The sequence below is a fragment of the Anneissia japonica genome, unplaced genomic scaffold (genome assembly GCF_011630105.1).
Source record: "Anneissia japonica isolate Jap-2015-1 unplaced genomic scaffold, ASM1163010v1 scaffold6997_len847652_cov182, whole genome shotgun sequence".
Taxonomy (NCBI): domain Eukaryota; kingdom Metazoa; phylum Echinodermata; class Crinoidea; order Comatulida; family Comatulidae; genus Anneissia; species Anneissia japonica.
Window position 1 is genome coordinate 351,200 of NW_022730884.1, and position 25,901 is coordinate 377,100.

The window sequence follows — 25,901 nt, forward strand, 5'->3', positions numbered from 1 at the left end:
ACTTAATATTTTGTACTGCATATTATCTAAAAGGGTTTATTACCATTTTAGCTGGTGTATTGTGACTTCTTGTTTGAAAAGTGTTAAGACTGTCGTGGACGTTTTAAACTGTACGGTACTTTGTATTATAATTCTTTATACTATATTATAAAAATTATATAATAAATGAGGAAAGGCCGCCAATTGGACATACATTAGATCCATGCTCTACTTCTTAACTTTGACTTTAGACACTGTGCCCCATGTCTCTTGAAGAACCTACCTTAAATCTTACGGCATTACGGAAAAACTTCTAAACTGGTTGGCGGCATTCCTTACAGGACGCTCTGGTAGTTGTCGGCATGGTGAAAGTTCTACACAATGTCCAGTAACGTCTGGTGTCCCACAAGGTACCATTGTTGGTCCAACCCTTTTCCTTCTTTTTCGAATGATTTGCTGACGATATCAATCTTTATTGTTCAATTAGTTCACCTGCAAATCGTGTTGATGTAGCTGCATCCCTACAGTGTGTCTTAGGGAAACTTCATGCCTGGGTAAAAAATTGGGAGATGTTGTTTAATACAAAAAAGACAGTCTCAATAACAAATAGTAGGTCACAAACACATCTCCCAATACATCATAGTCTTACCCTTGGCAAGAACCAACTTCTACAAGCAGTTTCTGTATAAAACTGTGTGAGTTAACGATTGACAGGAAACTTATTTTCCAACATTGCTGTAGGCGCAGGTAAAAAGTTAGGACTTACTTCTCGCACTTCCAAATCTTGACGAGAACGGCTTAGTACTGATGTACAAGACATATGTCCGTCCTTTCACCGACTATTGCTCTTAAGTCTGGGAGAGAGCTAGTCGGTCTCATGTAAAACGTGTTGACCGTTTTTAACGCCACTTCTGTCAAAGGTTTTGAATTTATTGTCAAAAAATCATCTGTAATCATCCATATTCGCCGCTCAATCTCTAGTCTCACTGTTTTCAGGTCAATCTTGTTTGATGAATTCCCAAAAGCTCGTTCATCACACCCGTCAGGCATCAAACGCACATAATGTTTCCGTTCACATCCCTCACAGCTCGGGCACTTTCATTGGCAAATTTAGACGGTTATAGAATTGCTTGCCACCATATGTTGTGAAATCCAATTCAAAGGAAAATTTAAAGAAAGGCCTCAGTTCGTTCTTTGACTTATGAGTCATTTTGTTATTAATTACCAAGATGTGTATAAGAGACAGGTACCGTACATCATTTTAGGAAAGACAGAAAGACTAGATAATATATAAACAAATAAATAATGTGTATTCTGCTTGTGCTCGTCCCGTATGCTATTAATATCGAACTGGCGATGCACTGCATCGATTGTATTACATTGTACCAATCAAACCTAAAAAACTGATTTAACTAGTGTATGATCTGTTGGTGTTTTAAACTTACAGTACGACCAACAATGAAGCACAGAATTTCGACGTGCTTTTTGACAATTGTGGACAATTTTGTTCTATATGGAAAAAATAACCATGCAGCTAGAGTGACCAACAATAGTTAACACTTAGATAACTCAGACTGTCAAATTAAATGGTTCAGCATTCACTTCATTTCATTTAATTTATTTCGTCTTTGGAACACAACAGAGATACAAAAAATGAACTATTATAAGGGGTAGACGGTGTGATTAAAAAGTCGAATTAAATCAACTATCTAGTAATTCTCCAACCCCTTGAAAGCTAACATTTAAAAGTAGATAACAAAATAGAATTGAAGAACAGAAAGTATACACAATAGTTAAAATTAACATTCAATCGAAAGACATTAACAGACATTATGTGTTAACATTCAGCAAGTTGCCTTTAAGTAAAACAATGAAATATGAAAATGAGAGGACAAGCGATTATTTAATATTATAAGGTAGTTCATTGAACATCAGTAGGAAAGCATTAAATATATGAAAATGGGCAGCTTTAACTCTAGAAATATTATGCATAAAAATAAGGTGATCAGTGTTTGCGCAAATTCTGAGAGATATAACATTTAAAAGATATGTTGAGTTTCTTATATAAAGCCCTACCAATAAATGTAATCCCTAAAACTTAAACTTAAACTAAAAATTTGTATATACAATAGATGCCTTAGGTCACAAAAAATCCCGATAATGACTACATGCGACAACTGCAAAGTTCCATCAGGAAAATCACAAGGCATGTTTCAATACAGCGTTGGGTTATTTTAATTTTCCAGGTGTCGACTGGAACTCCAGCAATACCCTGAAAATACCCTACACCTAGTAAAATTATGTTATAGAGCATCGGAGCATCATCGCCATCAAATTTTAGCTTAACCGATTAGAAACGAAACCAAAATATTCTTGAACCACGTTTCACGAATAACAAAGCCTTTGTTAACAAGATAGAAGCAACAGCAAACATCAGTGATCAATACCTCGTAATAATAGATGTAGACACCCTGTGGACTAAAAACAATAAAAAGAGCAATGGATAATAATATCTCGCACACATTTAACTCATCAAAACCAAACCTCCCCTGGGTAAATGCTTACATACGAAGGGATAAAAGAAAGAAACGTGGGACATGTTTAAGAACCTCAGACGAAAAACTTAACTGAAAATCAAAGACAATCATCGTGAATTTGTGCGGAATATTGGAACAAGCCTCCATAGTGACAACATACAACTTTTGTGGAACTATATAGAAGTAATACACCTAAACGTTTTGGGTATTTGTCCACTATTATCTGCAGGTAGAATTGTCTCTAGTGCAAAAGAAAAGGCCGAATTACTTAGGTCTGACAGACAGCATGGATTCACAAGTAGTCACTTTTGTGAAACTCACAGCAAACTTCGCAGCAAATCTTTCGACACAACGACTACTAAGTAAACTGGACCAATTTGGTATACGAAGAATCATTAAGAACTGGATTGCGTCGTTTTTAAATATTCCAACAAGTTGTAATCGATGTTGTACAATAACGTCAGGAATGCCTTTAGGACCTCTAAGGACCTCTTCCTTTCCTAGCATACGTAATTATCTCCCTGGCCTTGTCTGATCTGAATTGAGATTATTTGCAGATAATATAAAACAATAAATTCACATAAGTACTGCAACAATCTACAGAATGATATAAACCTCTTAAAAAAACACAAAAAGTACACATAGAAAACTGGAAAAAGTACAACGTAGAAAGGCACGATTTGTCACAAAGACTACAAGAGAACTAGCACTATACAAAATGATAATTATTTAAAACCCCATTAAACATTATCCATCTATCAAATCGACAACAAGATAGGCCAACTGACAAAATAATATCTTCATAATATGATGTAATCCATGTCAACAAAGACTGCTATAAATTCGCATTATACCAAACACGATACCATTATGGAATGCATTCTTTCTAAAAATAAAAAGTACACCTAATAGAAAACAGTTCATAAAAAAAATATTTAAAAAAATATAAAAAAATAAATATTAAAAATATTTAATAAAAACTAATTTAATCCTGCAAGTGCAGGGCAACTACTTACACGTCAGTAGCACAAGACAAGATATAGATTTATTCGTTTTGGTTTGATCCATATTATTCTGTGGGCCATTTTGGTATTTGTAAATTTAGGTCTTAATTATTATTAATAATCAATATTAACGGTATGCATTGTGGTATACTGAGTAACTGATTGATCGAATCAGTAAAAGATGTAAAAATATTAATTTTAAAATAATACAAATAATACTATTTTATAAATTAACTGTGTGTGTTATTATACAGCATAATGTAAGTATTACTGTTTTATTTTTTTTTACTATTTTTCAATAGTTCTTTACGTCAACGTCAGCCTCAGAAAATCATGGTGAGCCTGTGTGTGTCTTTGATTTGTTTGTATACCACGTTCATATTGGGCGTTGATACAGTAAATCCAAAAACAGCAGGATGTAAAACGGTTGCTGTGTTGTTACACTACTTTTTGCTGACTTCTGTTGTTTGGACAGCTGTGGAAGCAACCAATATGTACTATTTCCTTATACCTGTCTCTTATACACATCTAGATGTGTATAAGAGACAGGTGTGCAGGGAGTTGATAAATGTTTTTTCGTTCGTCGTCAGCTTCTTAGCTGGTAGGCTGCTATTTAACGAAGATAGGTCTTTCCGACAGAGCTCTCTTTCTATACTATTCTTGAAAAATTCTTTCTAAACTATTTGAACTTTCATATTATTAACTGGTGGTCAGAGAATGTGAGATGATTAGCTACAGGTTGTTGAGTAAGTTTCTGTTTGATGTCATGTTAATGTCCTTTAATCCGTTGTCTAAATGTTTGTCTTGTTTAGCCAAATATTACATGAGATAGCATATATATACCAAGTTAGATGACATCCGGTTATTAGTGTCTATTATGCTAAAATTGTTGTTATTAGCTAATTTGACAATGTTGCTGGATTTAACATGTGGACAAAGTTTGTATGTCCTGGTATTGCATAGAAATGTACCATAATTGCTGTTAGTAGGAAGTTTACTTTTAACTAATAGACATAATGTTGTTTCAGATTAGGTTTGTCTTAAAAAATATCCTTGAGGGCGTCATCATGTAAGACATTATCCTTACTGATATGTCATTATCATTATTATTATTATTATTATTATTATTATTATTATTGTTATTATTATTATTATTATTATTATAATTATTGTTGTTGTTGTTGTTAATATCTTTATCCTTTATCCTTATCACTGTTTTTTAAGGAGTCTTTGTGATTCTGACAGTGATTTTGTGGGAATTGTCTAACTATTCGAGGAAAGTTTTTCAGACGTTGGTGGCTGCATTCTTGCTGTACAATGAGTTGTACTAAATTGTATTTCTTTTGCGAGATTGCGATTTCTTCTTGGGTTCTTGTGGTAGTGGTGAAAATTTTAATTTGTAATTGTATCCGCTTTTATCGAGTTCCATAGAACCGGTTTTTACTATAATTGTTGATTAATTCTAGGTTCGAACCAAAGACAATTCCCAGAAGACCACTATGTGCACTGGAGATCATAGTGTCAATAGATTTATGACATCATGCTGCTCTTCCTGTAATAGTGCAAAGTTTCTCTGATGGTCCATTGTCCAACGTGACAACGAAGTGATACAGCGCTAGCTCTACGGACAACGCGTACTAACATAGGCCTATGTTATTTTATTTCTTGTAGGTTTGCCCTGTATACCACCAATGGTTCTACTGTCAATCGATGTGTCATATTATGATAACAAGAAATAGTAAGTATTTCTGTAAAGTGCTGTAAAAACTACGTTTGCGTTCCAATTTCAGGGCTTTGGGCTCAAATTCTTTCAAACACCAGTGGTTTTTCTCACGACCATAAAATCTCAACTCTCGAAGCCTCATAATGAGACTTAGATGGTGTCTGTTTTGATATTATGCTTTGAATTCATAATAGTGGCGGTTGTTGTTGCTGTTAGTTGTTAGACCAATATAATAAAATAAAAATATAAAATTTGTATTTTTCAGTTGTTACCTCAGTGCTACCAAACAGGAGGTGTTCATTTATGCAATTATTATTCCAATTGGAGTTGTAATCCTCTGCAACTCGATCGTATTCGTACTCATCATCAAACAGTTATTCTTCTCGAGATCAATTGCAACGAGAGTGCTCGATGCGAACGAGAAGAAGAAACGTTTGGTAAACACCATTGCCATTTCTTTGCTGCTAGGCCTCACTTGGATCTTCGGATTTTTGACTTTCGAAAGCAATGCTGACACTGTGTTCCTGATTCTGTTCTGCGTTTTTAACTCGTGTCAAGGCGTCGCCATTTTTTACCTTATCTGTTTAAGACAGAAAGAATGCAAAGAAGCTTGGAAGAAATGGCTGGGTATCTGCAAACCTAAATCCTCGTACGATTTTACGCAGAGTACATCAAATAGCAATACTGCAAACGACTCGTATACATTACTTTCGGAGAAGCAGAAACAGAAGGAATTCATTCAACTTCAGTTGGTTGAAAACCCTGCATTTGGAAACACTAATGATGAGGAGAATCAAAATAAATCTGGCGAATAGTTAGACCATGCAGATTAGTAGAAAATGCGTTTCATACATATGGGCATTGTTTTCTTTTTGTAAAATAATGTAAATGCTTCTATTACGCTATGTGTAAAGAAATTGAAATTGAAATGTTATTATACTGTAAGCGTTTTAATGATTAGGCCTGTAAAAGTATATCGAGTATTTCTTAGAAATGTTTGCCAATAATTGAATACCAAGATCATATGATCAATAAAATAATAAACGAATAGAATGTTTTACGTCACAAAATAGGAGGAGCCTATTCTTCTGTAAAATATGAGGAACTTTGTTGCTAGAAAGAAAGTGGAAATCTGAAGATCAAATCAAGAAGTCGAGTGATACCTCAACCGGAGAGCCGTGGCTTTGCCCATGTGGTCACCAGAGTACCTACTAACTCACCGTTCAGCTCCGATCGAGCTGGTTCGGCAGATCGTGTAGGTTGTTGTCCTAATTGAAAGTTAAGTTAGGTTAGTTAGGGGGTGGGGGGAGTATTTTTTCAAGATGTTGAAGTGTAAGAACACTCAGGCCCAAGTCTGATTGACATATGGAATGCTTAATGGTGTTACCTCATCCGGATGTACGATTTGAATTCTGGTCTAAGAGTGAATATGGAAGCTTAGCAATACTCGACTTTTGAATTCGTCGCTAACTAGGCCTACATTTGGACTCCTTCGGTATTGATTCCGATTCATTCGTTTGCATATTCGAGCATTTATACCATCGGAGAGTCGGTGAACAGACTATCATAGTTTAACTTCAATTTGATCTCACGTGAGTAGTTTGAGAATAGTTGAAGTCCCGTTGTAATCCCCCTTTAGGCCCTACTGATATCATAATTGATTGCACAATTCTTAATTAAATCCAAGTCCACTCATGATACAAGTACATTTTCATCTGAAAAGGCACATACGCATAGTTACCAACCGTCTCTCATCGCGCGGGACGGTCCCGCATTTCAAATTGATTGTGGTTGAAACACGCATTTTGCAGAAACACATGCGTGTTCATAAATTTGTCACGCATTTAGCAAAAATCTATGCGTTAACGAATTTTCACGAATAAGAAGAAATTGATTTGAAATTAGAAGAAATTGGTTTTAATATTAAAAATATAAAAACGGTCGGGGAGGGAGAGAACCCCTCCCCCGGTCGGGGAGGGCTGTCCCCCACCCCCCGGGGGAGAAAAAGCACAATTCGTCGGGGAGAAAAAACAATTATATGTATTTTCTACATATAGACTCTAAAATCGATTAAATAAGCCTTTGAAACCCATAAATTGTCAACATTTCCGGGGCTTCGCCCCCGGAATCTCTTTCGAAACCTTTTAATCGAAGCTCCACCACGCCCACTCTGCTTTCGTCGGGGAAATCTGACCCCTCGTCGGGGCATCGGCCCCCACGTCATGGACATCTTCCCCATGTCGGGTAAATCTTGGTGCCACCCCTGCCTGAAATCGATTTAAAACAGCTTTAACATGCACAGATCGTTGGAACGACAGGGGCCCTTGTTCCCTGGACCCCTACCAGGGTTCCGCCTCTGAATCCTGCAAGGGGTGGGGGTGCCTGGCGACCTGCCACCCCCCAACCCCCAACCAACTGGTGTAGTCACGCATTTCAAATCTCTCAGGTTGGTAACTATGCATACGGTACATAAATATCATTTTCCGGAAATGTAGGTTTATAAGGCCCCAATTAAAAAGATATTGGGATGGAGTTGAGAGGATTTGTGGCATTCAATCCCAGACTTCCGGGTCCAAACCATGTCCCTCGTTATAAATATTAACTTCACTCTCGAAGCCTCTTAAAGAAAAAGCATAATTTCATCCTTTAAGTGGGGAGTTACTGTTAGATATGAAAGATTGAAATGATATTATACAGTAAATAAAATACTAAAGGCGATCTTGATCTTTGTGTATTTTTCTCTATTTAACAATAATACCACATCATAAACATGTGCGGTGATAAACATTCTTTGTTGAAATTATCGGTACGTTCGTGTATATGCTTATATCTACATTACTTTACGTTCATTACAATGTGCAGCTTCATATTCTTTATATATACACTACTTGGCATACACGGTACTAGTAGTACTTTGGCGTAAGCAATTGCACCACAATATACTTATTAGTTAAACTACATAATTTGTATCGAATTATTATTTGTGGTTTTTGTTCTTTGGTTTATCACAATTACATTCATTACCAGTTAATTTTTCTAAAAATAGCACAATACTTAATATATTATTAAACATCGTTTGATATTTTTTAATACATCGAAGCATATTGAATTATTCATTTCGGAGTATAATATATATATTTTTTTCAACTTGATTACTGTATTAATAACTCCAAAGAAATCACCAACCTTGCTGAAATTTCACGTTCTTTACATAGCCTACTCTACTGGATAAAACACAATACAAGTCCTTAGATTACGCATGGACGTACATATTAAAGATATATCTCTGTAGGCCCATGGAGGAAATATGTAAGATATATTTCCTATATGGTAGGCCTAATCCATTGAAAATAAATTTACTTTACTGCAGGGGTGGGCATAATAATGGGTCAAATAGCTAAAGTGAAATTTTAATCAAACACTGAGGGCCCCAGATAAAGTAAAAGGTTTTATGGTGAAAATTTGACGTTATGATACTGTAAATTTAACAGGTCATTGATGTCGGTCATAACAAAAAATGTTTCTAGCAGTGGCGTAGCAGCTATCAGCTCTCACTTGCTAACTTCAAGGGGCACAGGCTGTGAATTTCCCCGGGATATTTATCAGCATTTTGCCTCATACATTGGACGCCTGGGGACATTTTAGAGGGAGCTGCACAACGTGTTAAAATAACTCCATCATAATATTGATTATGATTTGACAGAGACAACGATGATGATGATGATGATGACGATGATGATGGTAACGACGACGATGATGAGATCGTGAATGTGATCATTGCACGTAACGTAAAACGGATCGTAATGATAATAAATGATATATTTATTTTTAGATCAGACTTAATGCCAGTAGTATGAATTTACCCCTTCGAATGAATGGTTTTTTCCTGTGTCAACATTATTTCTTAAATCGGGTGCACTTTCCGAGAATGTTTTGTGAAATTGATCTCTTGTGTTACTTTTAGTGAACGAATCTTGAATATCTAGAAGTTTTGTTTGATCTCGACGATGAATAGAGTCTGCTGTCCAATCAAATCGTCTGTCTCTGGCTCCTTGTGGATTGATGTGGCGCGCGTCTACTTGTGAATTACGGTACACGTCATATTCCACCGGACCTGTATATGTTCCTTTGACCCTGAGAGAATTATCTCCAATATCTTGTGGATAGGCAGTTGGAACATCTGTTACTTTGAGGGGCTCGTCACCACCACCAGTAGCCACCCTAACAGTACCATTTATCTGCACACTTTTAGCTGTTGTTGGTAAAGATCGTTTGCTAGTATAGGCCGTCGGTAAGCTTGAACTTAAATCAGCCAGATTTATTTTACCATCGCTTGCTGTCAGTATAGACTTGATCCTATCTGGGTTGTGACTGTGTACGTAGTTAGACTGGGGAATAGGTTTCTGTGCAACCGATTGTTCAAGGCGCGAAATTCCATTTAAAAGTTGATTACCCGTATACTTTGGCATAACATATGCCTTCTTTCCAGGTGATCCTGCAAACTGGTACTTTTCCCAGTCAAATGGATGAACTCTAGATGCATCGGATTGGAGCAAAGTTTCGTCCTGTTTACCCTCTTTGGCATACTGATCAATAATTGCATTCGTTTTATGATAGTCCCACGGTCCGACGTAATCATACTCGTAAGGATTTTCTCCGTCGTAATAAAATGGTGGTTTTGTGCTGTAGATGTTATGAAGTGTATCGTAATAAACAGGCGGGCGTAGCAGTGGCGTTGTGTAATCGACTTTTCTTTTGAGAAGTCGAAGATCATCCCGATGTTCTTGTAACTCTGCCTGTCGCCACCTAGTGTTTTCTGTCAACTCTAACAAGTCTCCAGTGTGTTTCACCAGTAGGTCTTTCATTGGTTCCTTCAGTTTTTCAAGTTTGTCAGGAAGTGGAAGAGAATTCATTGGTTCTCCACCTTCTGCTTGTCTTTGGCGGATATTTTCTGGTCGCGATGACTGTAACTGAGCCTTCTTAGCAGGATCCTGAAAATTGTCGTGTGTCTCCGAAGGTAAGTTAACATGTTCCTTGGCCTGAAAGAACAATTTATTTTACATTAATATTGACATTTATAACTAAACCTACTATTTCTATTATACAACACAGTAGTAGAATTTTCACTAATGGTTATGGTCATATATCACAAATCTGTCTACAAAAAAAAATAAATAAAAATAAATAAATAAATAAATAAATAAATAAATAAATAAAAATGACAATGACAATGACAATGACAATGACAATGACAATGACAATGACAATGACAATGATAATAATGCCAATAATATTAATAGCCTATAACAATAAACGATAATGATAGTAAGAGTAACAGTAATAATAAGCTTACATAAATAGTAATAATGGTAATAATAATGATGAAAATGATATAATAATAATATGCTAATAATAACATGATGATGATGATGATGATGATGATGATGGATGATGATGATGATGATGAGGATGATGATGATTTAAATGTTATGATAGGCCTACATTTTATCAATTACCGTTTTTACGTATCTATTTCTGTCTATGTAGTTTGTGCTGATGTAGAAATAAAATTCATATTGAATTGAATTGAATTGAATAATGATGATGATGATAATGATGATGATTGCGATGATGAAGATTTTCCGTTCTGTAAAATTGATTACATATGCGCTAAAAAGATGCATATAAGTAATTATATTAAGGTCAAAACAATATTATAGTACGTCTAAAGAGTAGACCATTATTTTTTGAAAGGAATCAAGTAGACTATATCATTATTATAATCAGTTACGCTAGATACATAATATGTACATGGTATCGAAATAATATTAACATTAATACAATATTTAAAAAAAACAAAAAAACAAAAAAACAAAAAAAACAGGTACCCTAAATACTGGAAATGCGTTAGTTAAAACATTGGTCCCAGGAAACAGTATGTAGTCAATGGAGCAGAAGAAACCTAGTCTATGTTTTATGAATGAATGAGTGAATGTAAAGCATGTATATATGAATAGACGATTGAGTGCTTGAATGTACGAATGAATGAATATGTATGTATGTATGTATATATATGTATGTATATATGTATATATATGTACATATGTAAATATTTACATATATAAATATATACATATATATATTTATATACATATATATACATGTATATATACTATATACATATATATACGGTATATATATATATGTATATATTTATATATGTATATATACATATATTTATATATATATATATATGAATGGATGAATGAATGGATAGAGAATGAATGAATATATAGTTAAACGATAAAAGGAGGAATAAGTGAGTGAATGAATAAATTGAAAAATGAAGGTATGTATGTATAAATAATTGAGTGAATGAAAGAATGAATTAATTGATTAAATTAATTCATTAATTGATTAATTGATTAAATAAATGAATTAATAAATAAACTAACGAATGAATGAATGAATGAATGGATGGATGGATGAATAGATGAATGGATGAATGATTTACTGAATGAATTAATGGGTGAATAAATGACTGAAATAGATGGATGAATAGATGAATAGATGAATGAATAAATGAATGAATGAATGAATGAATGACTGAATGAATGGATAGATGGATGAATAGATGAATGAATGAATAAATGGATGGATGGATGAATGAATGAATGATTTAATGAATGAATGAATAAATGAATGAATGGGTGAATAAATGAATGGAATGAATGGATAAATAGATGAATGGATAAATGAATAAATGAATAAATGTATGAATGAATGAATGAATGAATGGATGAATAGATGAATGGATGAATGAATGAATGGATGAATAGATGAATAGATGAATGATTTAATGAATGAATGAATGAATGAATGAATGAATGAATGAATGGGTAAATAAATGAATGGAATGGATGGATGAATAGATGAATAGATATATGAATGAATGAATGAATGAATGAATGAATGAATGAATAAATGCATGGATGGAGGAATCAGTGAGCTAGTGAATAATTTCATATTGACAACTTTCCTTATACAAAAGTGGATTTAAGTCGGCGATTCTAAGAACGCCTAATATCTATATGCCAATCTGAGAGTATGATACCGGTAATGATTTGTTAAATTGTCTCTTAGCGATTTATTTCGTGAGATACGGTATTGCGCTGCCTATTTGAATACCGTTTGCTGTTATTGTTTGTAGATTGACTGCATTTGCTTCAAATCTTTGTGTAGGAACATTGAATTATCCGTAATGTCAGAGGAGCCAAATGCTAAACCAACACGTGTAGATGTGTGTGTAGAGAAGAAATGTAGACTACACCTAATTATTACGTCTGAAATTATTTTGGATACATGTTGCAATGTGGTTTAGTAAAACTTTCTTGTTAATAATGTTTGACAATTCCCGGGACTGAAGATATTTTCAAAATCATGATAAATTGATAAATTCAAATTCATTGAATATCCATTGACACTGCTCGAAAGAATAAAATTACTTAATGATTTCTAATGGAATATAAAAACATTCCTTCACTGCATTTCCTTTTATACACAGACAAATTAATATTTTCTTCAATTTTATTGCTTCAAACAAACAAAACTTTAATACAATATGTCATTACAATTATATAAAAATAATATATATATATAATATGTATATATATATATATATATATATATATATATGTATATGTATGTATATGAAATACGATAACAACAGCGGAAGGTAAAGCTACAATATTTATGTATACGAAAGCTATTACGACATAACACAACATATCAATATAACAATCAATTCTTTTATTTGTCATAAAACCCTGTTTTCATTGTTTTTAGCAAGTGTATCGGAAATGTTTACATCTACAAAAACGTATGCTTAGATCATGGAGGAATTTATTCCTCCATGCTTAGATTAGGTTGTTGAGCTGGGCATCGTTACGTGGGTTTGGATCTTAAATATTATTTTTCTTGTAATTATTATCAATAATAATATTATTATTACGAACAAAACGTCACAGCATCACTACCCAGTACACACTGCGCATGTTAGAATATGAAGTCCCGAAATATATGCTGTTTTAAATGTCACGTGACATTAATGTCGTGCGACGTGAAAAACACTCTCCCACCTCTGAGACAACACTTGTGGTCTACTTATAGATAAAATTGCTAAATTGCATGCGCTTGATATATAAACTTCAATTCTAGATAATGCGAATACAGCGTCTGGGTTTTTACGTCAACGTATTCTTTGAAAATCGTATTAATAATAACAACTGTAACAGTTGTTACTATAACTCAAAATTTGCAATATTTGCTAGGCATGTGACTAAAATATAAATTAAATATCAACATGACAGTGAAATAAGATGTGAACGATTGCGTGAAGCTCTCTGGACACCCGTACGTAAACATGGTAACATTGTTGGCTGTGGGAAAAAATATAAAAGAAAAATGTAAATGATACAAGCAACCAGACATTTAATAAATTCCTATAAATACTTTGTGGATAAAATTTAAGTATTTTTATAAGCACGCGTCAACGTAATACAGCCAATCAATGGTGATTTCAGGATATAAGCCTAAGTATAAGACATAGGTGGCGGCACGGTTTGAAAAAGTTGGATAGGCCCAGTTAGCTTCGCGATCGGAGGAGCGAAACTTGATACGGACCTTGGGGCCGCCGAATCACCCCCCCCCCCCTTTCCGGTTGGCGTCCGGGGTCGATGGATGGTACTCGGGAAAAATATGGGTTTTACTTTTTGGGAGACTTACTTGGTGATTTTCTTTATATAATGTAATTTTCTTTAATATTTTCCGATCAAAGTCGCCAGTCACAACCTAATAAAATCGCCACCAGTGACCCATGGGTCGCTTAAATTCGGATGACTTTGTCAAATTTAATATTTAAACTATGTTTTGGCAATTGGTGGGGCCAACAGGAGGAATGTGCCGCCGCCATAAGTATAGGAATAAATGCGGAGTCGAAATTGATTATGACGTCAAACCTTGAAAATGTAATCTTAGGCAACAGGCAACAGAGAATGTGTTTTGACGTAGTGCATTTTCACAGAGAACAAAGTTTTAGTCATTTTGTGATATTAAGCCCAACTCCGGAAGAAAATATTTTCTATGCACTACTGGAATTTTTTAAGACACTAAAGGGGACCTAAATTTTAAATATTCAAACTTTCAGATTCGTATCTGTTCCTGTTTATTTTGTCAAACACCCCTTCAATCTTAGAAATTAAGTCTTAGGCCCTACTGTAATACATAGGCCTATCAATTGTTTTTTTTTCCTCAGGAGCCTGCGTTTAGGGGCCTATAAGTAGGCATCAAACAGATTTGGTAAACTAGTACATTAATAAAAGCACGTGAATTGAAGGTCATGCTATGAAATACACCATTGTTTAAAATAATGACGCATTGTGTGAATAACGTCATTAAAGTTTAATTAAAACCTACACCGGTGCGTACGTCATCATAGAAAGATAGACGTTAATTAAGAGCTGTTGGATTTCGGTGTGAAGATGAATAAGTCTGCGAAGCGTTGATTATTAAAACGATCGGTCAATTATTGAGAGTATGTTTAAATGTGAACCCATCAAGAGCATTATTTCGCAAGCGCATTCGCCCCCACCAATTGATGGGGCATCGTCACAGAAATAGGTAAAAGTTCTGAGTGTTGAAGATGGATAACAATCGGCAATATTCTTCAGCACAGCACACACGATAAAATGTGATTTAGGCTATTTTGTTTGAAAGCCTAGAAGAAACAAGGGTTAGTTAGATAAAATATATCATCGTCTATATGAGGAGGTTTCCACCATAGAATTGTGTACCTGACAAAGTAAGAGTAGTAGAGCCGGGCGTAGATTCGATTTTGAAATTGTGTGCTTAACCACATTAGGTCTACGGTAAATTTTTGGATGCTAGAATTCAAACTGAAAACACAAATAGCTAACTAATTGATATTTGTAGCTGAAGGTAATTAAGTGCTTACCAAACTATGATCCTCGATTCCCGATTTTTTCTCAGCTTCAATTTTCTCATCGAAATTATCAAGCGCTAGTGCATTTGCCGGCCCATAGCCTGTATATTGTTTACTGTATGTTGTCACCCAATGTGAACGCTCGACATTGCGTAGTGCGTTTGCTGTTCTGGGGTTAATCGAATAGTCTAGTTGTCGCGGTGCGTGATTCGGTAATACAGATTTCGGCGGAACTGGGTAAAACTGTTGTTGACCTGAATGTGGTGTTTTACGATTCTACAGAAAAGAAAGAACCAAAATGAATATTTAATTCTAGGCCTATTTCGGTTAATTTATTTAGATTCACACGGTAAAAATTTACATGAAAAACATGAGAAGAAATATCGCAAGAGAAAGATAATCCAGTGCAAACAGGTATCAACACGGTTCTAACAAAAGACAAAGCGATTAATTTGATTGAACAATTTATAATTTGAAAAACATAGCATTGTTTTCTGTCTCATGAATGCACATATTACTTGTCGCGATTTTCTTCACGTCCAAAACAGCTCCACCCTGTAGGCCTAAGCATAATAATGAGATAGTTTATGTAGAGCCTCTTGTGGGTACGTTTGTCTTGTGAATGCATTTTGCCACTTAAACTTAAGCGATTACGTTCACATTATCCTCACTTAAAACAATAATTAAACATTTAAAACAAAAACAAATGTATCAATGTGCTCAAATAATGTGTTATTAGCCTATTATGCCTATCACTTTACCTGGAAGAAAACATCGCCTGGCCACGAAAGTGCCCGCTTCAGCGAATCCGGTGGCAGTTCTTGAATTTCCCAGCGGTGCGCTGAGCCCTTCGACTTGCTTCCTATGGTAACTGCGTACGGATTAGACGGAATTTCATGATGTTTCGGCAGTGTGTGTTTTTGTACCTCGCCAGTCTTGTAGTCGTCTGGCGTTTTGCTGAAACTCGGAAACATTGCATAGCGCGACATGTGTGAGCTGTACGGATGTTCGGCTGGAAACATTCGATCGATTTGGATCGCCCTAAAAAAAAAAAGAAAAAAAAAAGAAAACTAAGACTAAGAGGATTCACACATATCTATGAAAATGTGGCGATTTTTTCGCCATGATCACCTTCTTGGACAGCATAACTACAAACTTGTGTGTATGGTGTGGGACATGTACACGTGTAACACGTTTTGATTGGTCAGTTGTTAAGTTTAAACATGACTGACCATTCGGAAAGGTCCATTTCATCACTGCAACAACGTAATGCAGATGATAAGCTAATAGGTCTAAAATGAAAATAGCGTCTTTGAACATGTTAATAGTCTTAAATTTCTGTAATTGTATAGGAAATGCAAAAAAATCATCCAAAGCTTGATGACTTAAAGTAAATTATTGCACTACCGGCTTATGAGTATTGTTATTATTGTTAATACAGGCATATTCATAGGCCTATTAATAGATATGACTGAAGTAACTTACGTCATGTCACTTTTCTCTGGTCGTGGTAGTCTAAAATTTAATGAAGAAATATAGAAACAAATGAAATATATTACAAGAATGCACAAAAAAAGTGTATTTTTCTTGTTCTGGTACGGAATGATGATAACGATTATTATATTGTATTGTAGGTCTAACCAATATAAAATACGATATTACGACAGCTTGTTTCAACTTCAATTTTCAAAAGACATTTATTTACTTCCATAGAATGTTGAGGTAGCGGTTTAATGGGTACAGTTATTATTGAATCAAAAACTGTAAAAAAATCCAACGTGACGAGCGTGGTGAGGACTTGAGTATCGATCGGTGACGTTATATGGCTATTGGCCCATATCTCTTTATAATGCAAACAATACGCCAAAAGAAAACAGTACGTGTTGCCACTTGGCATTGATTCTGGACCTGATAATTTGCTTGTTCGTAAGGTGATAAATCGTGTTTTTATCACTAGGCTTAATGGGATAGTAAGAGTAGGACCAATGAAAAATCCAATCAAAGCAATTATGAAGACATACTCATTATTAGGATCATTATGGTTTCGTGTTAAGTTCAGGCCTATCGTTGAAAAGTCTTCAAAATAAATATTTTAATGAAATATTATTATTCTGAATCTATTATAGGCCTATTTGTTATGATCATTTTTAATGATACAGTGTGCTTCAAGATTGAACAAACACAATGTAGCATTGTGGAATTGTTCTTAAACCTTCTTTGGTCGCATATTGAATTCATATAATAATTTTAAAAAATCTAATTGTAATACTCTTTGATTTGTCTTCTATTGCCATGATCATGTAAATTTTATATTTCGTCACGAATGAATCTTCAATTTCTCAAATTAATAATGAAACCTATAATTCTGTAGCATCACTTTTATTCTGTACTAGCTTTTGCATTAGAAAGAAATAAAATAAATGTACTCACAGTTGATCATTTGATCTGATATTGCTCTTCTTGAGTTTTGTTAAGTTGTAATATTGTTCAATTGGCAAACCCCTAAAAAGATAAACTCACAACACTTAGCCTAGCTTTGCAGTAATTTTTACTGTTTCAAATCGATCAGACGGTTCTTTAAATGTTTCGCCAAAACCTAACCTAGTCAGGGGCGACGGAAAACGGGCCGAACCCCTCCCCCCACCCCGTAAATCCGCACCTGAAATAAGACAAAGGTTAAAAGAGAACTGAACAAAATATACTATACAGTGATATTTAATATTAATCTTAAACTATTACACTTAAAGACAATTAAAAATAATCTAAATAAAAGTACCGGTAAAACAGAAACGGGTAACAATATTAGGCCTACATTGTTATTTCTTTTATGGTTTTCATGTGTTACACCAACAGTATATTATTTAAAGCCGGGAATATTTAAAAACTGGGGAAAAGGTGGAAAAGGGGTGATAACGTCCCTTTTTCCCACAGTTTTTAAATGTTTTAAAATCTGTATCTAATTAACGTTAAATTTCGTCAAATGCTTTTTGTGTCTCCGCAAAAGCGATTGTACAGCATATCATTTTTTTTCCTCCGGAGCCTGGCTTTAATGAGCACACGGTTAGAAAATAATTTATACTGATTGCACACTATTTATTTAAATGTAACTGGTGTTTCTGGTGAATTTTACATTAGGCCAATAGAATACTCTGCTCAACTCTAGGATTACGCTGTAAATCATTTCGAATGCAGAGACTACAGTAGATATTAAATACATTTAAAATAAAATCTTTCATGATCATATGTTTATATTTATATCACATCGATAAACTGTCATTCCATATACAGATTTTTTGAACTAGATCGCAAAAATACCGTACCAGAAACATACAGGTAACTCATTATTGACATTTTGAGTAGTACTGACAATAATTCAGCGTGAATAATCTATACTATTGCTAGTAATTCTAACTAAATTTCTAGACTGACATATATATCTACATTGACAAGTACTGTTTGCAATAGGCTATCCGATTCCTCCCTAGCAACCGTGATTAGGCTTAGCTTACGTATAATATATAGGGTGAAGTTTGTTGAAGAGCTTCTGTTTCTGGTCTGGAGGTTGGTAAACCTTCGGAAGCTGCGGCAGTAAAGACGTCATATTTGAAACTCCTAAATTTGAGTTTTCTGATCAAATCACAAAGAATTGTTAGAAAACTCAAAGAAACTGAGTTTCAACACTCTCCCATAGACACTGGAACTCCAGTTAACCCACAAGCTTGGTTTCCATGGTGCATGTAAATAAAAACTTCATTGACTGACCCCAGTCACGTGATAAAAGGGGCTTACCCATTGACTAAAGTGTACGGCATTAAATACCTGCTGGTGTCGCATGTCACGGTCTACAAATTAATACAATGACCGCCACACGACATTTTGTTGTCAAAAGCAAAGTTACTAAATATATAATCCCAAAGGGTTGCAACCTTGTCATACAAATTTATCAGGAAATTTCCATTCATGGGTGTCCTGTTTTAGACTACATGCCGGTACCATGCCTGTCTCTTATACACATCTAGATGTGTATAAGAGACAGGTATATTCCAAGCCTTTGATGTCGACTCCACTTTCTGAGCAGCCACATTTCCAATGCTTTTATCCTACACTTTTTTTTTTATATATATATAGAACCAGTGACATTTTGCCCAGGCTCAATGTTCTTATTTTTTGGCCGATTTCAGGATCAAAATTTTCTTTTGTTCTTATACCTTTACACACTTTTCAAACATACCAAATTATTACTGTACAGCAGCATATTACTGTTCTGTATTATAGAGTGTATGACATAGTCACAACAACTGCAATTGAGGTACAGATGAGATTTTTGGGTTTTTTTTTTATTTACAAAAAATAAAAACATCATTTAATATTTTACGTACCTCAGCTTCAATTTTTAAGCGATTTCAGCCTCAGTGTTCTTTTAAAATGTGTTCTTATTTTTTTTTTTTAATGTGTATCAGCCATTTGAGTCGTGATAGTCCAAGTTCCAGATGCACAGAGTAAAGAAGACCAACTTTGGGTTAGGCCTAATTGTTCCTCACCACGAACCACAACATATATTATTGATTATTCAATGAACATTAGGGCCACGTGAGCATAAACGTGCTTTATCTTTTATTTTTCGATATGCAGCAGATATAATTAAGTACGTGGGCGTGTCTATTTAATTGTTTTTCTTCTGTTGGCCGATAAAAATTAAATCGTGCAGTAAAAAAAAACACTGGGCGTGTCTATTTAATTGTTTTTCTTCTGTTGGCCAATAAAAATTAAATCGTGCAGTAAAAAAAAACACCTCGATAAAAGAACGGTGGATCGAAAAATGTATTGCACACATATAATTATTGCACTTACTCACCCACCTGCTGGTAATTGGTACATCCATTCTAGCTGAAAATGTTTTTGAATTCGACGCCTTTTCGAAGTATTATTAAACAATTGATTAATTAGGCCTACTTATGAAACTTAATTATGATTATTATGTGCAAGAATGTCAACTTGCTCATTAATAATCATGAGGTCAGACCTGCACGACTTGTTTTGTTAATTGGTTACCTTGGATATGGATCAGTCCCAGATCCAAAATGCCGATGGCCTTTCTCAACTGCAGTGGGCGGTTCACTCTTAGGACGATGTTCGTCGGGGAGGTTGATGGGCCCTTCACCAGCATATTCACGATGCATACCCCATGGTACTCTCGGTGTTTTCTCAAGAAGTTCTCGATAGTGGCGGTACCTGAAACAATACGAATGTAATCTTTGAAAATATATAATTTGGAACGCTCGCCTTAAACTCTTGTACATGCCATTATCTAGATTCTTATTCCTCCATGGTTAATTGATCGCAATGAAACACTATACTGGTATTAACAGATACGTACTTCAATAATGTACAGGTAAAGGCTTACTCAAACCATATTTTCTCTATGCTCAAACCACACTAAGGCCCAATAAAAAAACAATTAGTTTATCACCCTCGCGCGCAGGCCTTCCATGTATTGAGAAAAAAATATATAGCCTATATTTTAAAAAAATGTTTAGATCTATTTTTCTTTTCTGGTACATTGATATTTAACTTTGAAGATCAATGCACCAGAGAGCAATCCAAGGGTGATATTTGGCTTTAGCAAAAAAAAAAGTAAACATAAAAATCCTCCCTCCATCATCACTTTTCCAGCCTAGAAACGGTGATAAACTAATAATATTTTATAGGGCCTAATGTACGGTGTTAGAGATGAAAAACTAATCATATGCAGGGGCGGATTCAGCCTGTTAAGAAAGGGGTGGGGGCGTAAGTGCAAGTGGAGCGAGTCTTGAGACAGACCCCTGGTAAAGGTGCAAGGGGGACGAATCCTCCTTGAAGCAGCTCTGAAACCTTTGCTAATTTGTGGGTGTATTTGATAAATTTTTAAATGATAATTTTCTGATAAATAAGCTTTACAAGAATTGTTTTACAAAAACAAAATACGGTAGTGGGTGGAGGGAGTAAAACATAGTGGGCGGGGGGTACGCCGCTCACCTATACATCCACCACCAAATGGTATTGAATAATGGTAGGCCTACATGTAGGCCTATAGCCATTAATTTTGTATTATGTTTTATTTTTATTAATGATTATTTTTTAAATGTTTAAATGCTATTGTGCTCCCTTTTTATTATAATATTAATAATAATAATAATAATAATAATAATAATAATAATAATTATTATTATTATTATTATTAATATTATTATTAATATTATAAATCCACAAATTGATAGATGATAATAATACAGTAAAAATAACGAGAACAATATTAATAACAAAAACAATAATAATGATACTATATATAAATAATAATAATGGTGATGATGATGAGGATGATAATGATGATGATGATTATAATAATAATAATAATAATATTAATAATATTAATAATAATAATAATAATATCAAATATACAGAAATAAAGAATTCAGTCATAAGGTATGGAATAGGATATTATATACTCACTATTTCTAACAACAATAACAATAGTTTTAATGATACTGATACATGTACAATATTCAAATATTAAAATGCCCGAATATATTAGCTTTACACAACCAATCGTGACGCCATAGAGTCCGTGATTATTCTTCAAATGTTTCTGGAATTTCACATGACGTCAGTTACATTACTGTGAATTTAATCTATTGATAATGACGTAGGTTTTGTTTCGTTGCTAAAAAAAAAACAATAATAATGTCATGATGCCATATTTCTCTTCCGGTTGGGTTGCTCTCTTTCTGGAATCACCCATTCCTGCATGTTCAACAGTCATAATGTAGAGTTTTATTTATAACAATTCTTGTAAAAAAATGTGTACAGTATTTTGGAAATTATTTTATCTCAATTTTTGTACACTTGGCCAATTTCAGAGATGTTTGAATTGGCGCATTATACATTTATAACAGCTATCGTTATTATTGCTGCTACTGCTGCTGCTGTTGTTGTTGTTATTATTATTATTGTTATTAACGTTATTATTATTATTATTATTAATATTATTGTTATTATTATTAATATTTGATTAATAATCTGGATTATTTTTCGTTTGGCGCATTTGATAAATATTATCAATAATGGTAATGATAATAATAATAATAATAATAATAATAATAATTAATTTATTATCATTATTATTATAGAGATAAATACGGTAATAATAATAATAATAATAATAATAATAATAATAATAATAATAATAATAATAATAATAATAATAATAATGATAATAATAATAATAATAGTAATAATAATAATTTGGTATACGTTACTACTAGAGGCTAGCATACATCTTATGTTTACTGTGTTCATGCAGCAATTCACAGTACAATACCGTATTGAATATCTATCCACTTAGTCCTATAATAAATCAAGCTGTATACGCGACACCAGTCACATTGTTTAAACAATAATTGTCTAGTCAAATCTAAGAGCGTATAACTTGCACGATCGATCACGCCTTCAATCAATGAGTCTGTATTTACCATCGAAGTAGACGTATGTCAGTCAAATTATTGAATTGCTATTTTAAGATAAAAGTGCCAAGGTACTCAAGCTAACAGCACAAACAGTTATTAATAAACATTAACGACCATTCCGTGTAATACAGTAATCGTAAACGTACAAATATTGCATCTGTCTCTTATACACATCTAGATGTGTATAAGAGACAGGGAGTGCCCTTAGGCCTCTTTTTGGGACAGCACGCTTGCCTATTAGATACGCACGTATTCCTGGCTCCTGTTCTGATTGGTCAGTTGTTAAATTTGTAGTGGCGGATCCAGGAATTCAAAATACAGAGGGCCCGTGGAGGTACTTTTACGGATGGATGATCTATACCCCTCAGCCCCACCATGAAAATTTGTGATTATGGCACATCTACTAGATGGCCGGAAATTGCACTCGCAGACTATGAATATAATGTTCTTTATATCTTTGTTTTTTCTTATATATAGGCCCCTATATATAATTTAGGGGGCCCGTGCCGGCTGCCCACTACTCCCACCTTGAATCTGCCACTTATTTGATTGACTCTACGGAAAACTCCATTCCAGATATTGCGATTTAGTAGTGTAGTATTGTGCACAAATTTGGAACAATAAATTTCCTTATTGAATAAAAAAAAGCGATAAAATTGTATATTTTATCGCTTAATCAAATTTCTGTAGTAATGAATTTCTGCGACGCTATTTGGCAGCGGTTAATGAATATATATTATATTTATGAACTACGGTATATTGTGAATGTAAATAGTATGTTGACATGGCAATAATTACTAAAATCGACAAAATTAATAAAATCGTTAAGTCTCCATAAGTGTGATCAAGTGCGCGCAAGTAGGCTGTCTAATCATCTGTATCTATTTGGTCTGACACGCAAAGAGGGAGACAAGTGTTTGAACTGCCGTTGCTGAGTACAGAATGAACGAGACTGTCGGTAGGTGCCAGGAAGACCCTTGAAAATAAGGGGTATTCATGTACATAAGTTTTTGTCCAAGGTCCTTATAAAAGCTTACTTTCGCCATTGCCCAGTGGCTTAATTATTTGACTTTATCCAGAAATATTTCTGCAAACGTATTTATCTCTAATTAATAAGTAAGCATAAGCATAATAAATATACTTATAAGTATAAGTATAATTATTACACTTATAGGCCTAAGTAAAAAATATAGTATATTTAATATGCCTATATAATACGGTATTCAGTGAGGGGTGCAAAAATGATCATGGACAACACGGTTGCGTCTACCAGAATTCGAAAACAGGGCCTATTACGACCAATTTGATTACCTGGTAAATGTGCAATATTCATTTTTCCATAGGCGCCAAACACAAGTATCCCTACACTGTAAAAACAGCGTGGAGAATTTAAAATTATATTCAATCAATGACAACACGATAACGAAACGACGACATAGCACATTGTTTGTATTCTTCAACACTCGGAGCATTTGTATCGTGTCGTGCCGTAATCGTGTCTAGTGTAAATGTAGCTTAATGGCGATTGTAACTCTTTTTGGTGATATTGAAATTGATTTATTAAAACAATGAAATTCATAAACTCACAAAAATTATGAAATGGCAGGTAAACTTTTTAATAGGCCTAAATATTGTGAATTATTTTTACTATACTGCACGGAAAAAACGCAGTAATACTTACAATACTTTAGCATTATGTACTATTATATTTTACCAAAGGTTACGAGACAGAGTTAAACCTTAAATAATGTCTATGTTCAGCCAATAAACTTAAACAATATAATTCAATATTCCTGATGATGACATCCGGGCAACGGATCCTTTCAGACTGCCATCAACAATCGCGTCGTCTGCGTTCACAGGGAGCGGAGTTGGGTTCGTTGACGACAGCCGTAGAACCTACAACCGTCCTACGGAACAGTGAGTGCCCGGCTTTAAAATAAAGTTTAAATTTAGGCTCACTTATTGGGTGAGCTCATATTCATAAAATCATGGATGTTAAATTTTAAGGATTCTAATTATCCTTTGTTCGGAGTGGGACTATCTTAAGCCTGTCTCACATTATCGCGACCTAACAATGCGACCGTACCGACCTACGGTCGTATCTGACCGGAAGTAGGACCTGGCGACCAGTACTGACCACTATATTTTTTTCAACACGTTGAAAACTCCGCGACCATCGACGACTCTCTTCAACACGAGCAAGTTGCTCATAGCAGCTCACACTGGTAGGTGTCGGTCGTATACTGATCGCAGTGCATAATAGGTCGTGATAGTGTGAGAGTTGCTAGGTTGGAAATCGCAGGTCTTGAATACCGTGGATTTAGAATAAGACAAGTACTGTACCTCAACGACCCCAGCGATATGTACTAATATTTGGTTACATAGGTTCGCAGAATGTCTTCCACGTCTGCATTCATATATCGTACGGTAGAGATCGGTTCGTTTACAGTTTTTAATATCATGTCGTTCTGTATTGTATTATTTTATTCCTTCATGTTATTATGAACTTCAAAGCAGAACCAATACAGGCATTAATTCATATATGTGAACTCACAAAGGATCAGTTTCTCGAGTATCCATGCCTACGACAATAATACCTCCACGAATTACCGGTAATCATCCTGATATTAATATTATTATTGGCGTGTGTGGCTGAAAAGGACGTTATGTTCATATTGAACAAGACAAAAACGTGTCTGTATGTACATTTAAATTTAATTTTAGATACCCGATTCACATAATGCTAAATTGTATTTTCACCCTACAACATACCCCATTCCTTCCTCTAGCGCCACATCTGTACTCCTCTATGAGGGATGGAGAGTACACTAAGTAGAATTTTAAAATAATTTAGCAGAGAAGCTGGAAATTTGTTTTCAGTCTGAATACCCTGGCCCTCATAGAACAACCAATTCATTATAATTAAATCCATCTAAAAACATTGCATATACCAGTAGGAATATATTTATAATTATATAGACATTATAATAACCTTTCCCCGTCTTACTACTAGGCCAAATATATAAACAGTTCCAGCAATAATAATCATTATAAATATAGGAACGGTATCTACCTAGGCATATATATATATATATATATATATATATATATATATATATATATATATATATATATATATATATATATACACAC

The 25,901-nt window shown here is 34.3% G+C and overlaps 2 protein-coding genes across 2 annotated transcripts in view; one reads left to right on the top strand and one right to left on the bottom strand.

Moving 5' to 3' along the window:
* LOC117115181 (adhesion G-protein coupled receptor G5-like) overlaps nucleotides 1–7,961 on the top strand; it is a 28,584-nt gene extending 20,623 nt beyond the window's left edge. Inside the window, 3 exon segments of the mRNA XM_033258887.1 lie at nucleotides 3,823–4,033; nucleotides 4,987–5,087; nucleotides 5,509–7,961. Of these exon segments, the coding sequence (XP_033114778.1) occupies nucleotides 3,823–4,033; nucleotides 4,987–5,087; nucleotides 5,509–6,058 (862 nt within the window). The 3' untranslated portion in view covers nucleotides 6,059–7,961.
* Nucleotides 7,962–8,336: 375 nt separating this feature from the next.
* Nucleotides 8,337–25,901, bottom strand: part of LOC117115182 — an 18,491-nt gene continuing 926 nt past the window's right edge. Inside the window, exons 2-7 of the mRNA XM_033258888.1 lie at nucleotides 20,296–20,475; nucleotides 17,674–17,745; nucleotides 16,729–16,758; nucleotides 16,005–16,284; nucleotides 15,256–15,519; nucleotides 8,337–10,288 (exon numbers count right to left, since the gene is read on the bottom strand). Coding sequence (XP_033114779.1) covers nucleotides 9,083–10,288; nucleotides 15,256–15,519; nucleotides 16,005–16,284; nucleotides 16,729–16,758; nucleotides 17,674–17,745; nucleotides 20,296–20,475 — 2,032 coding nt within the window. The 3' untranslated portion in view covers nucleotides 8,337–9,082. The remainder of the gene's footprint in view (nucleotides 10,289–15,255; nucleotides 15,520–16,004; nucleotides 16,285–16,728; nucleotides 16,759–17,673; nucleotides 17,746–20,295; nucleotides 20,476–25,901) is intronic.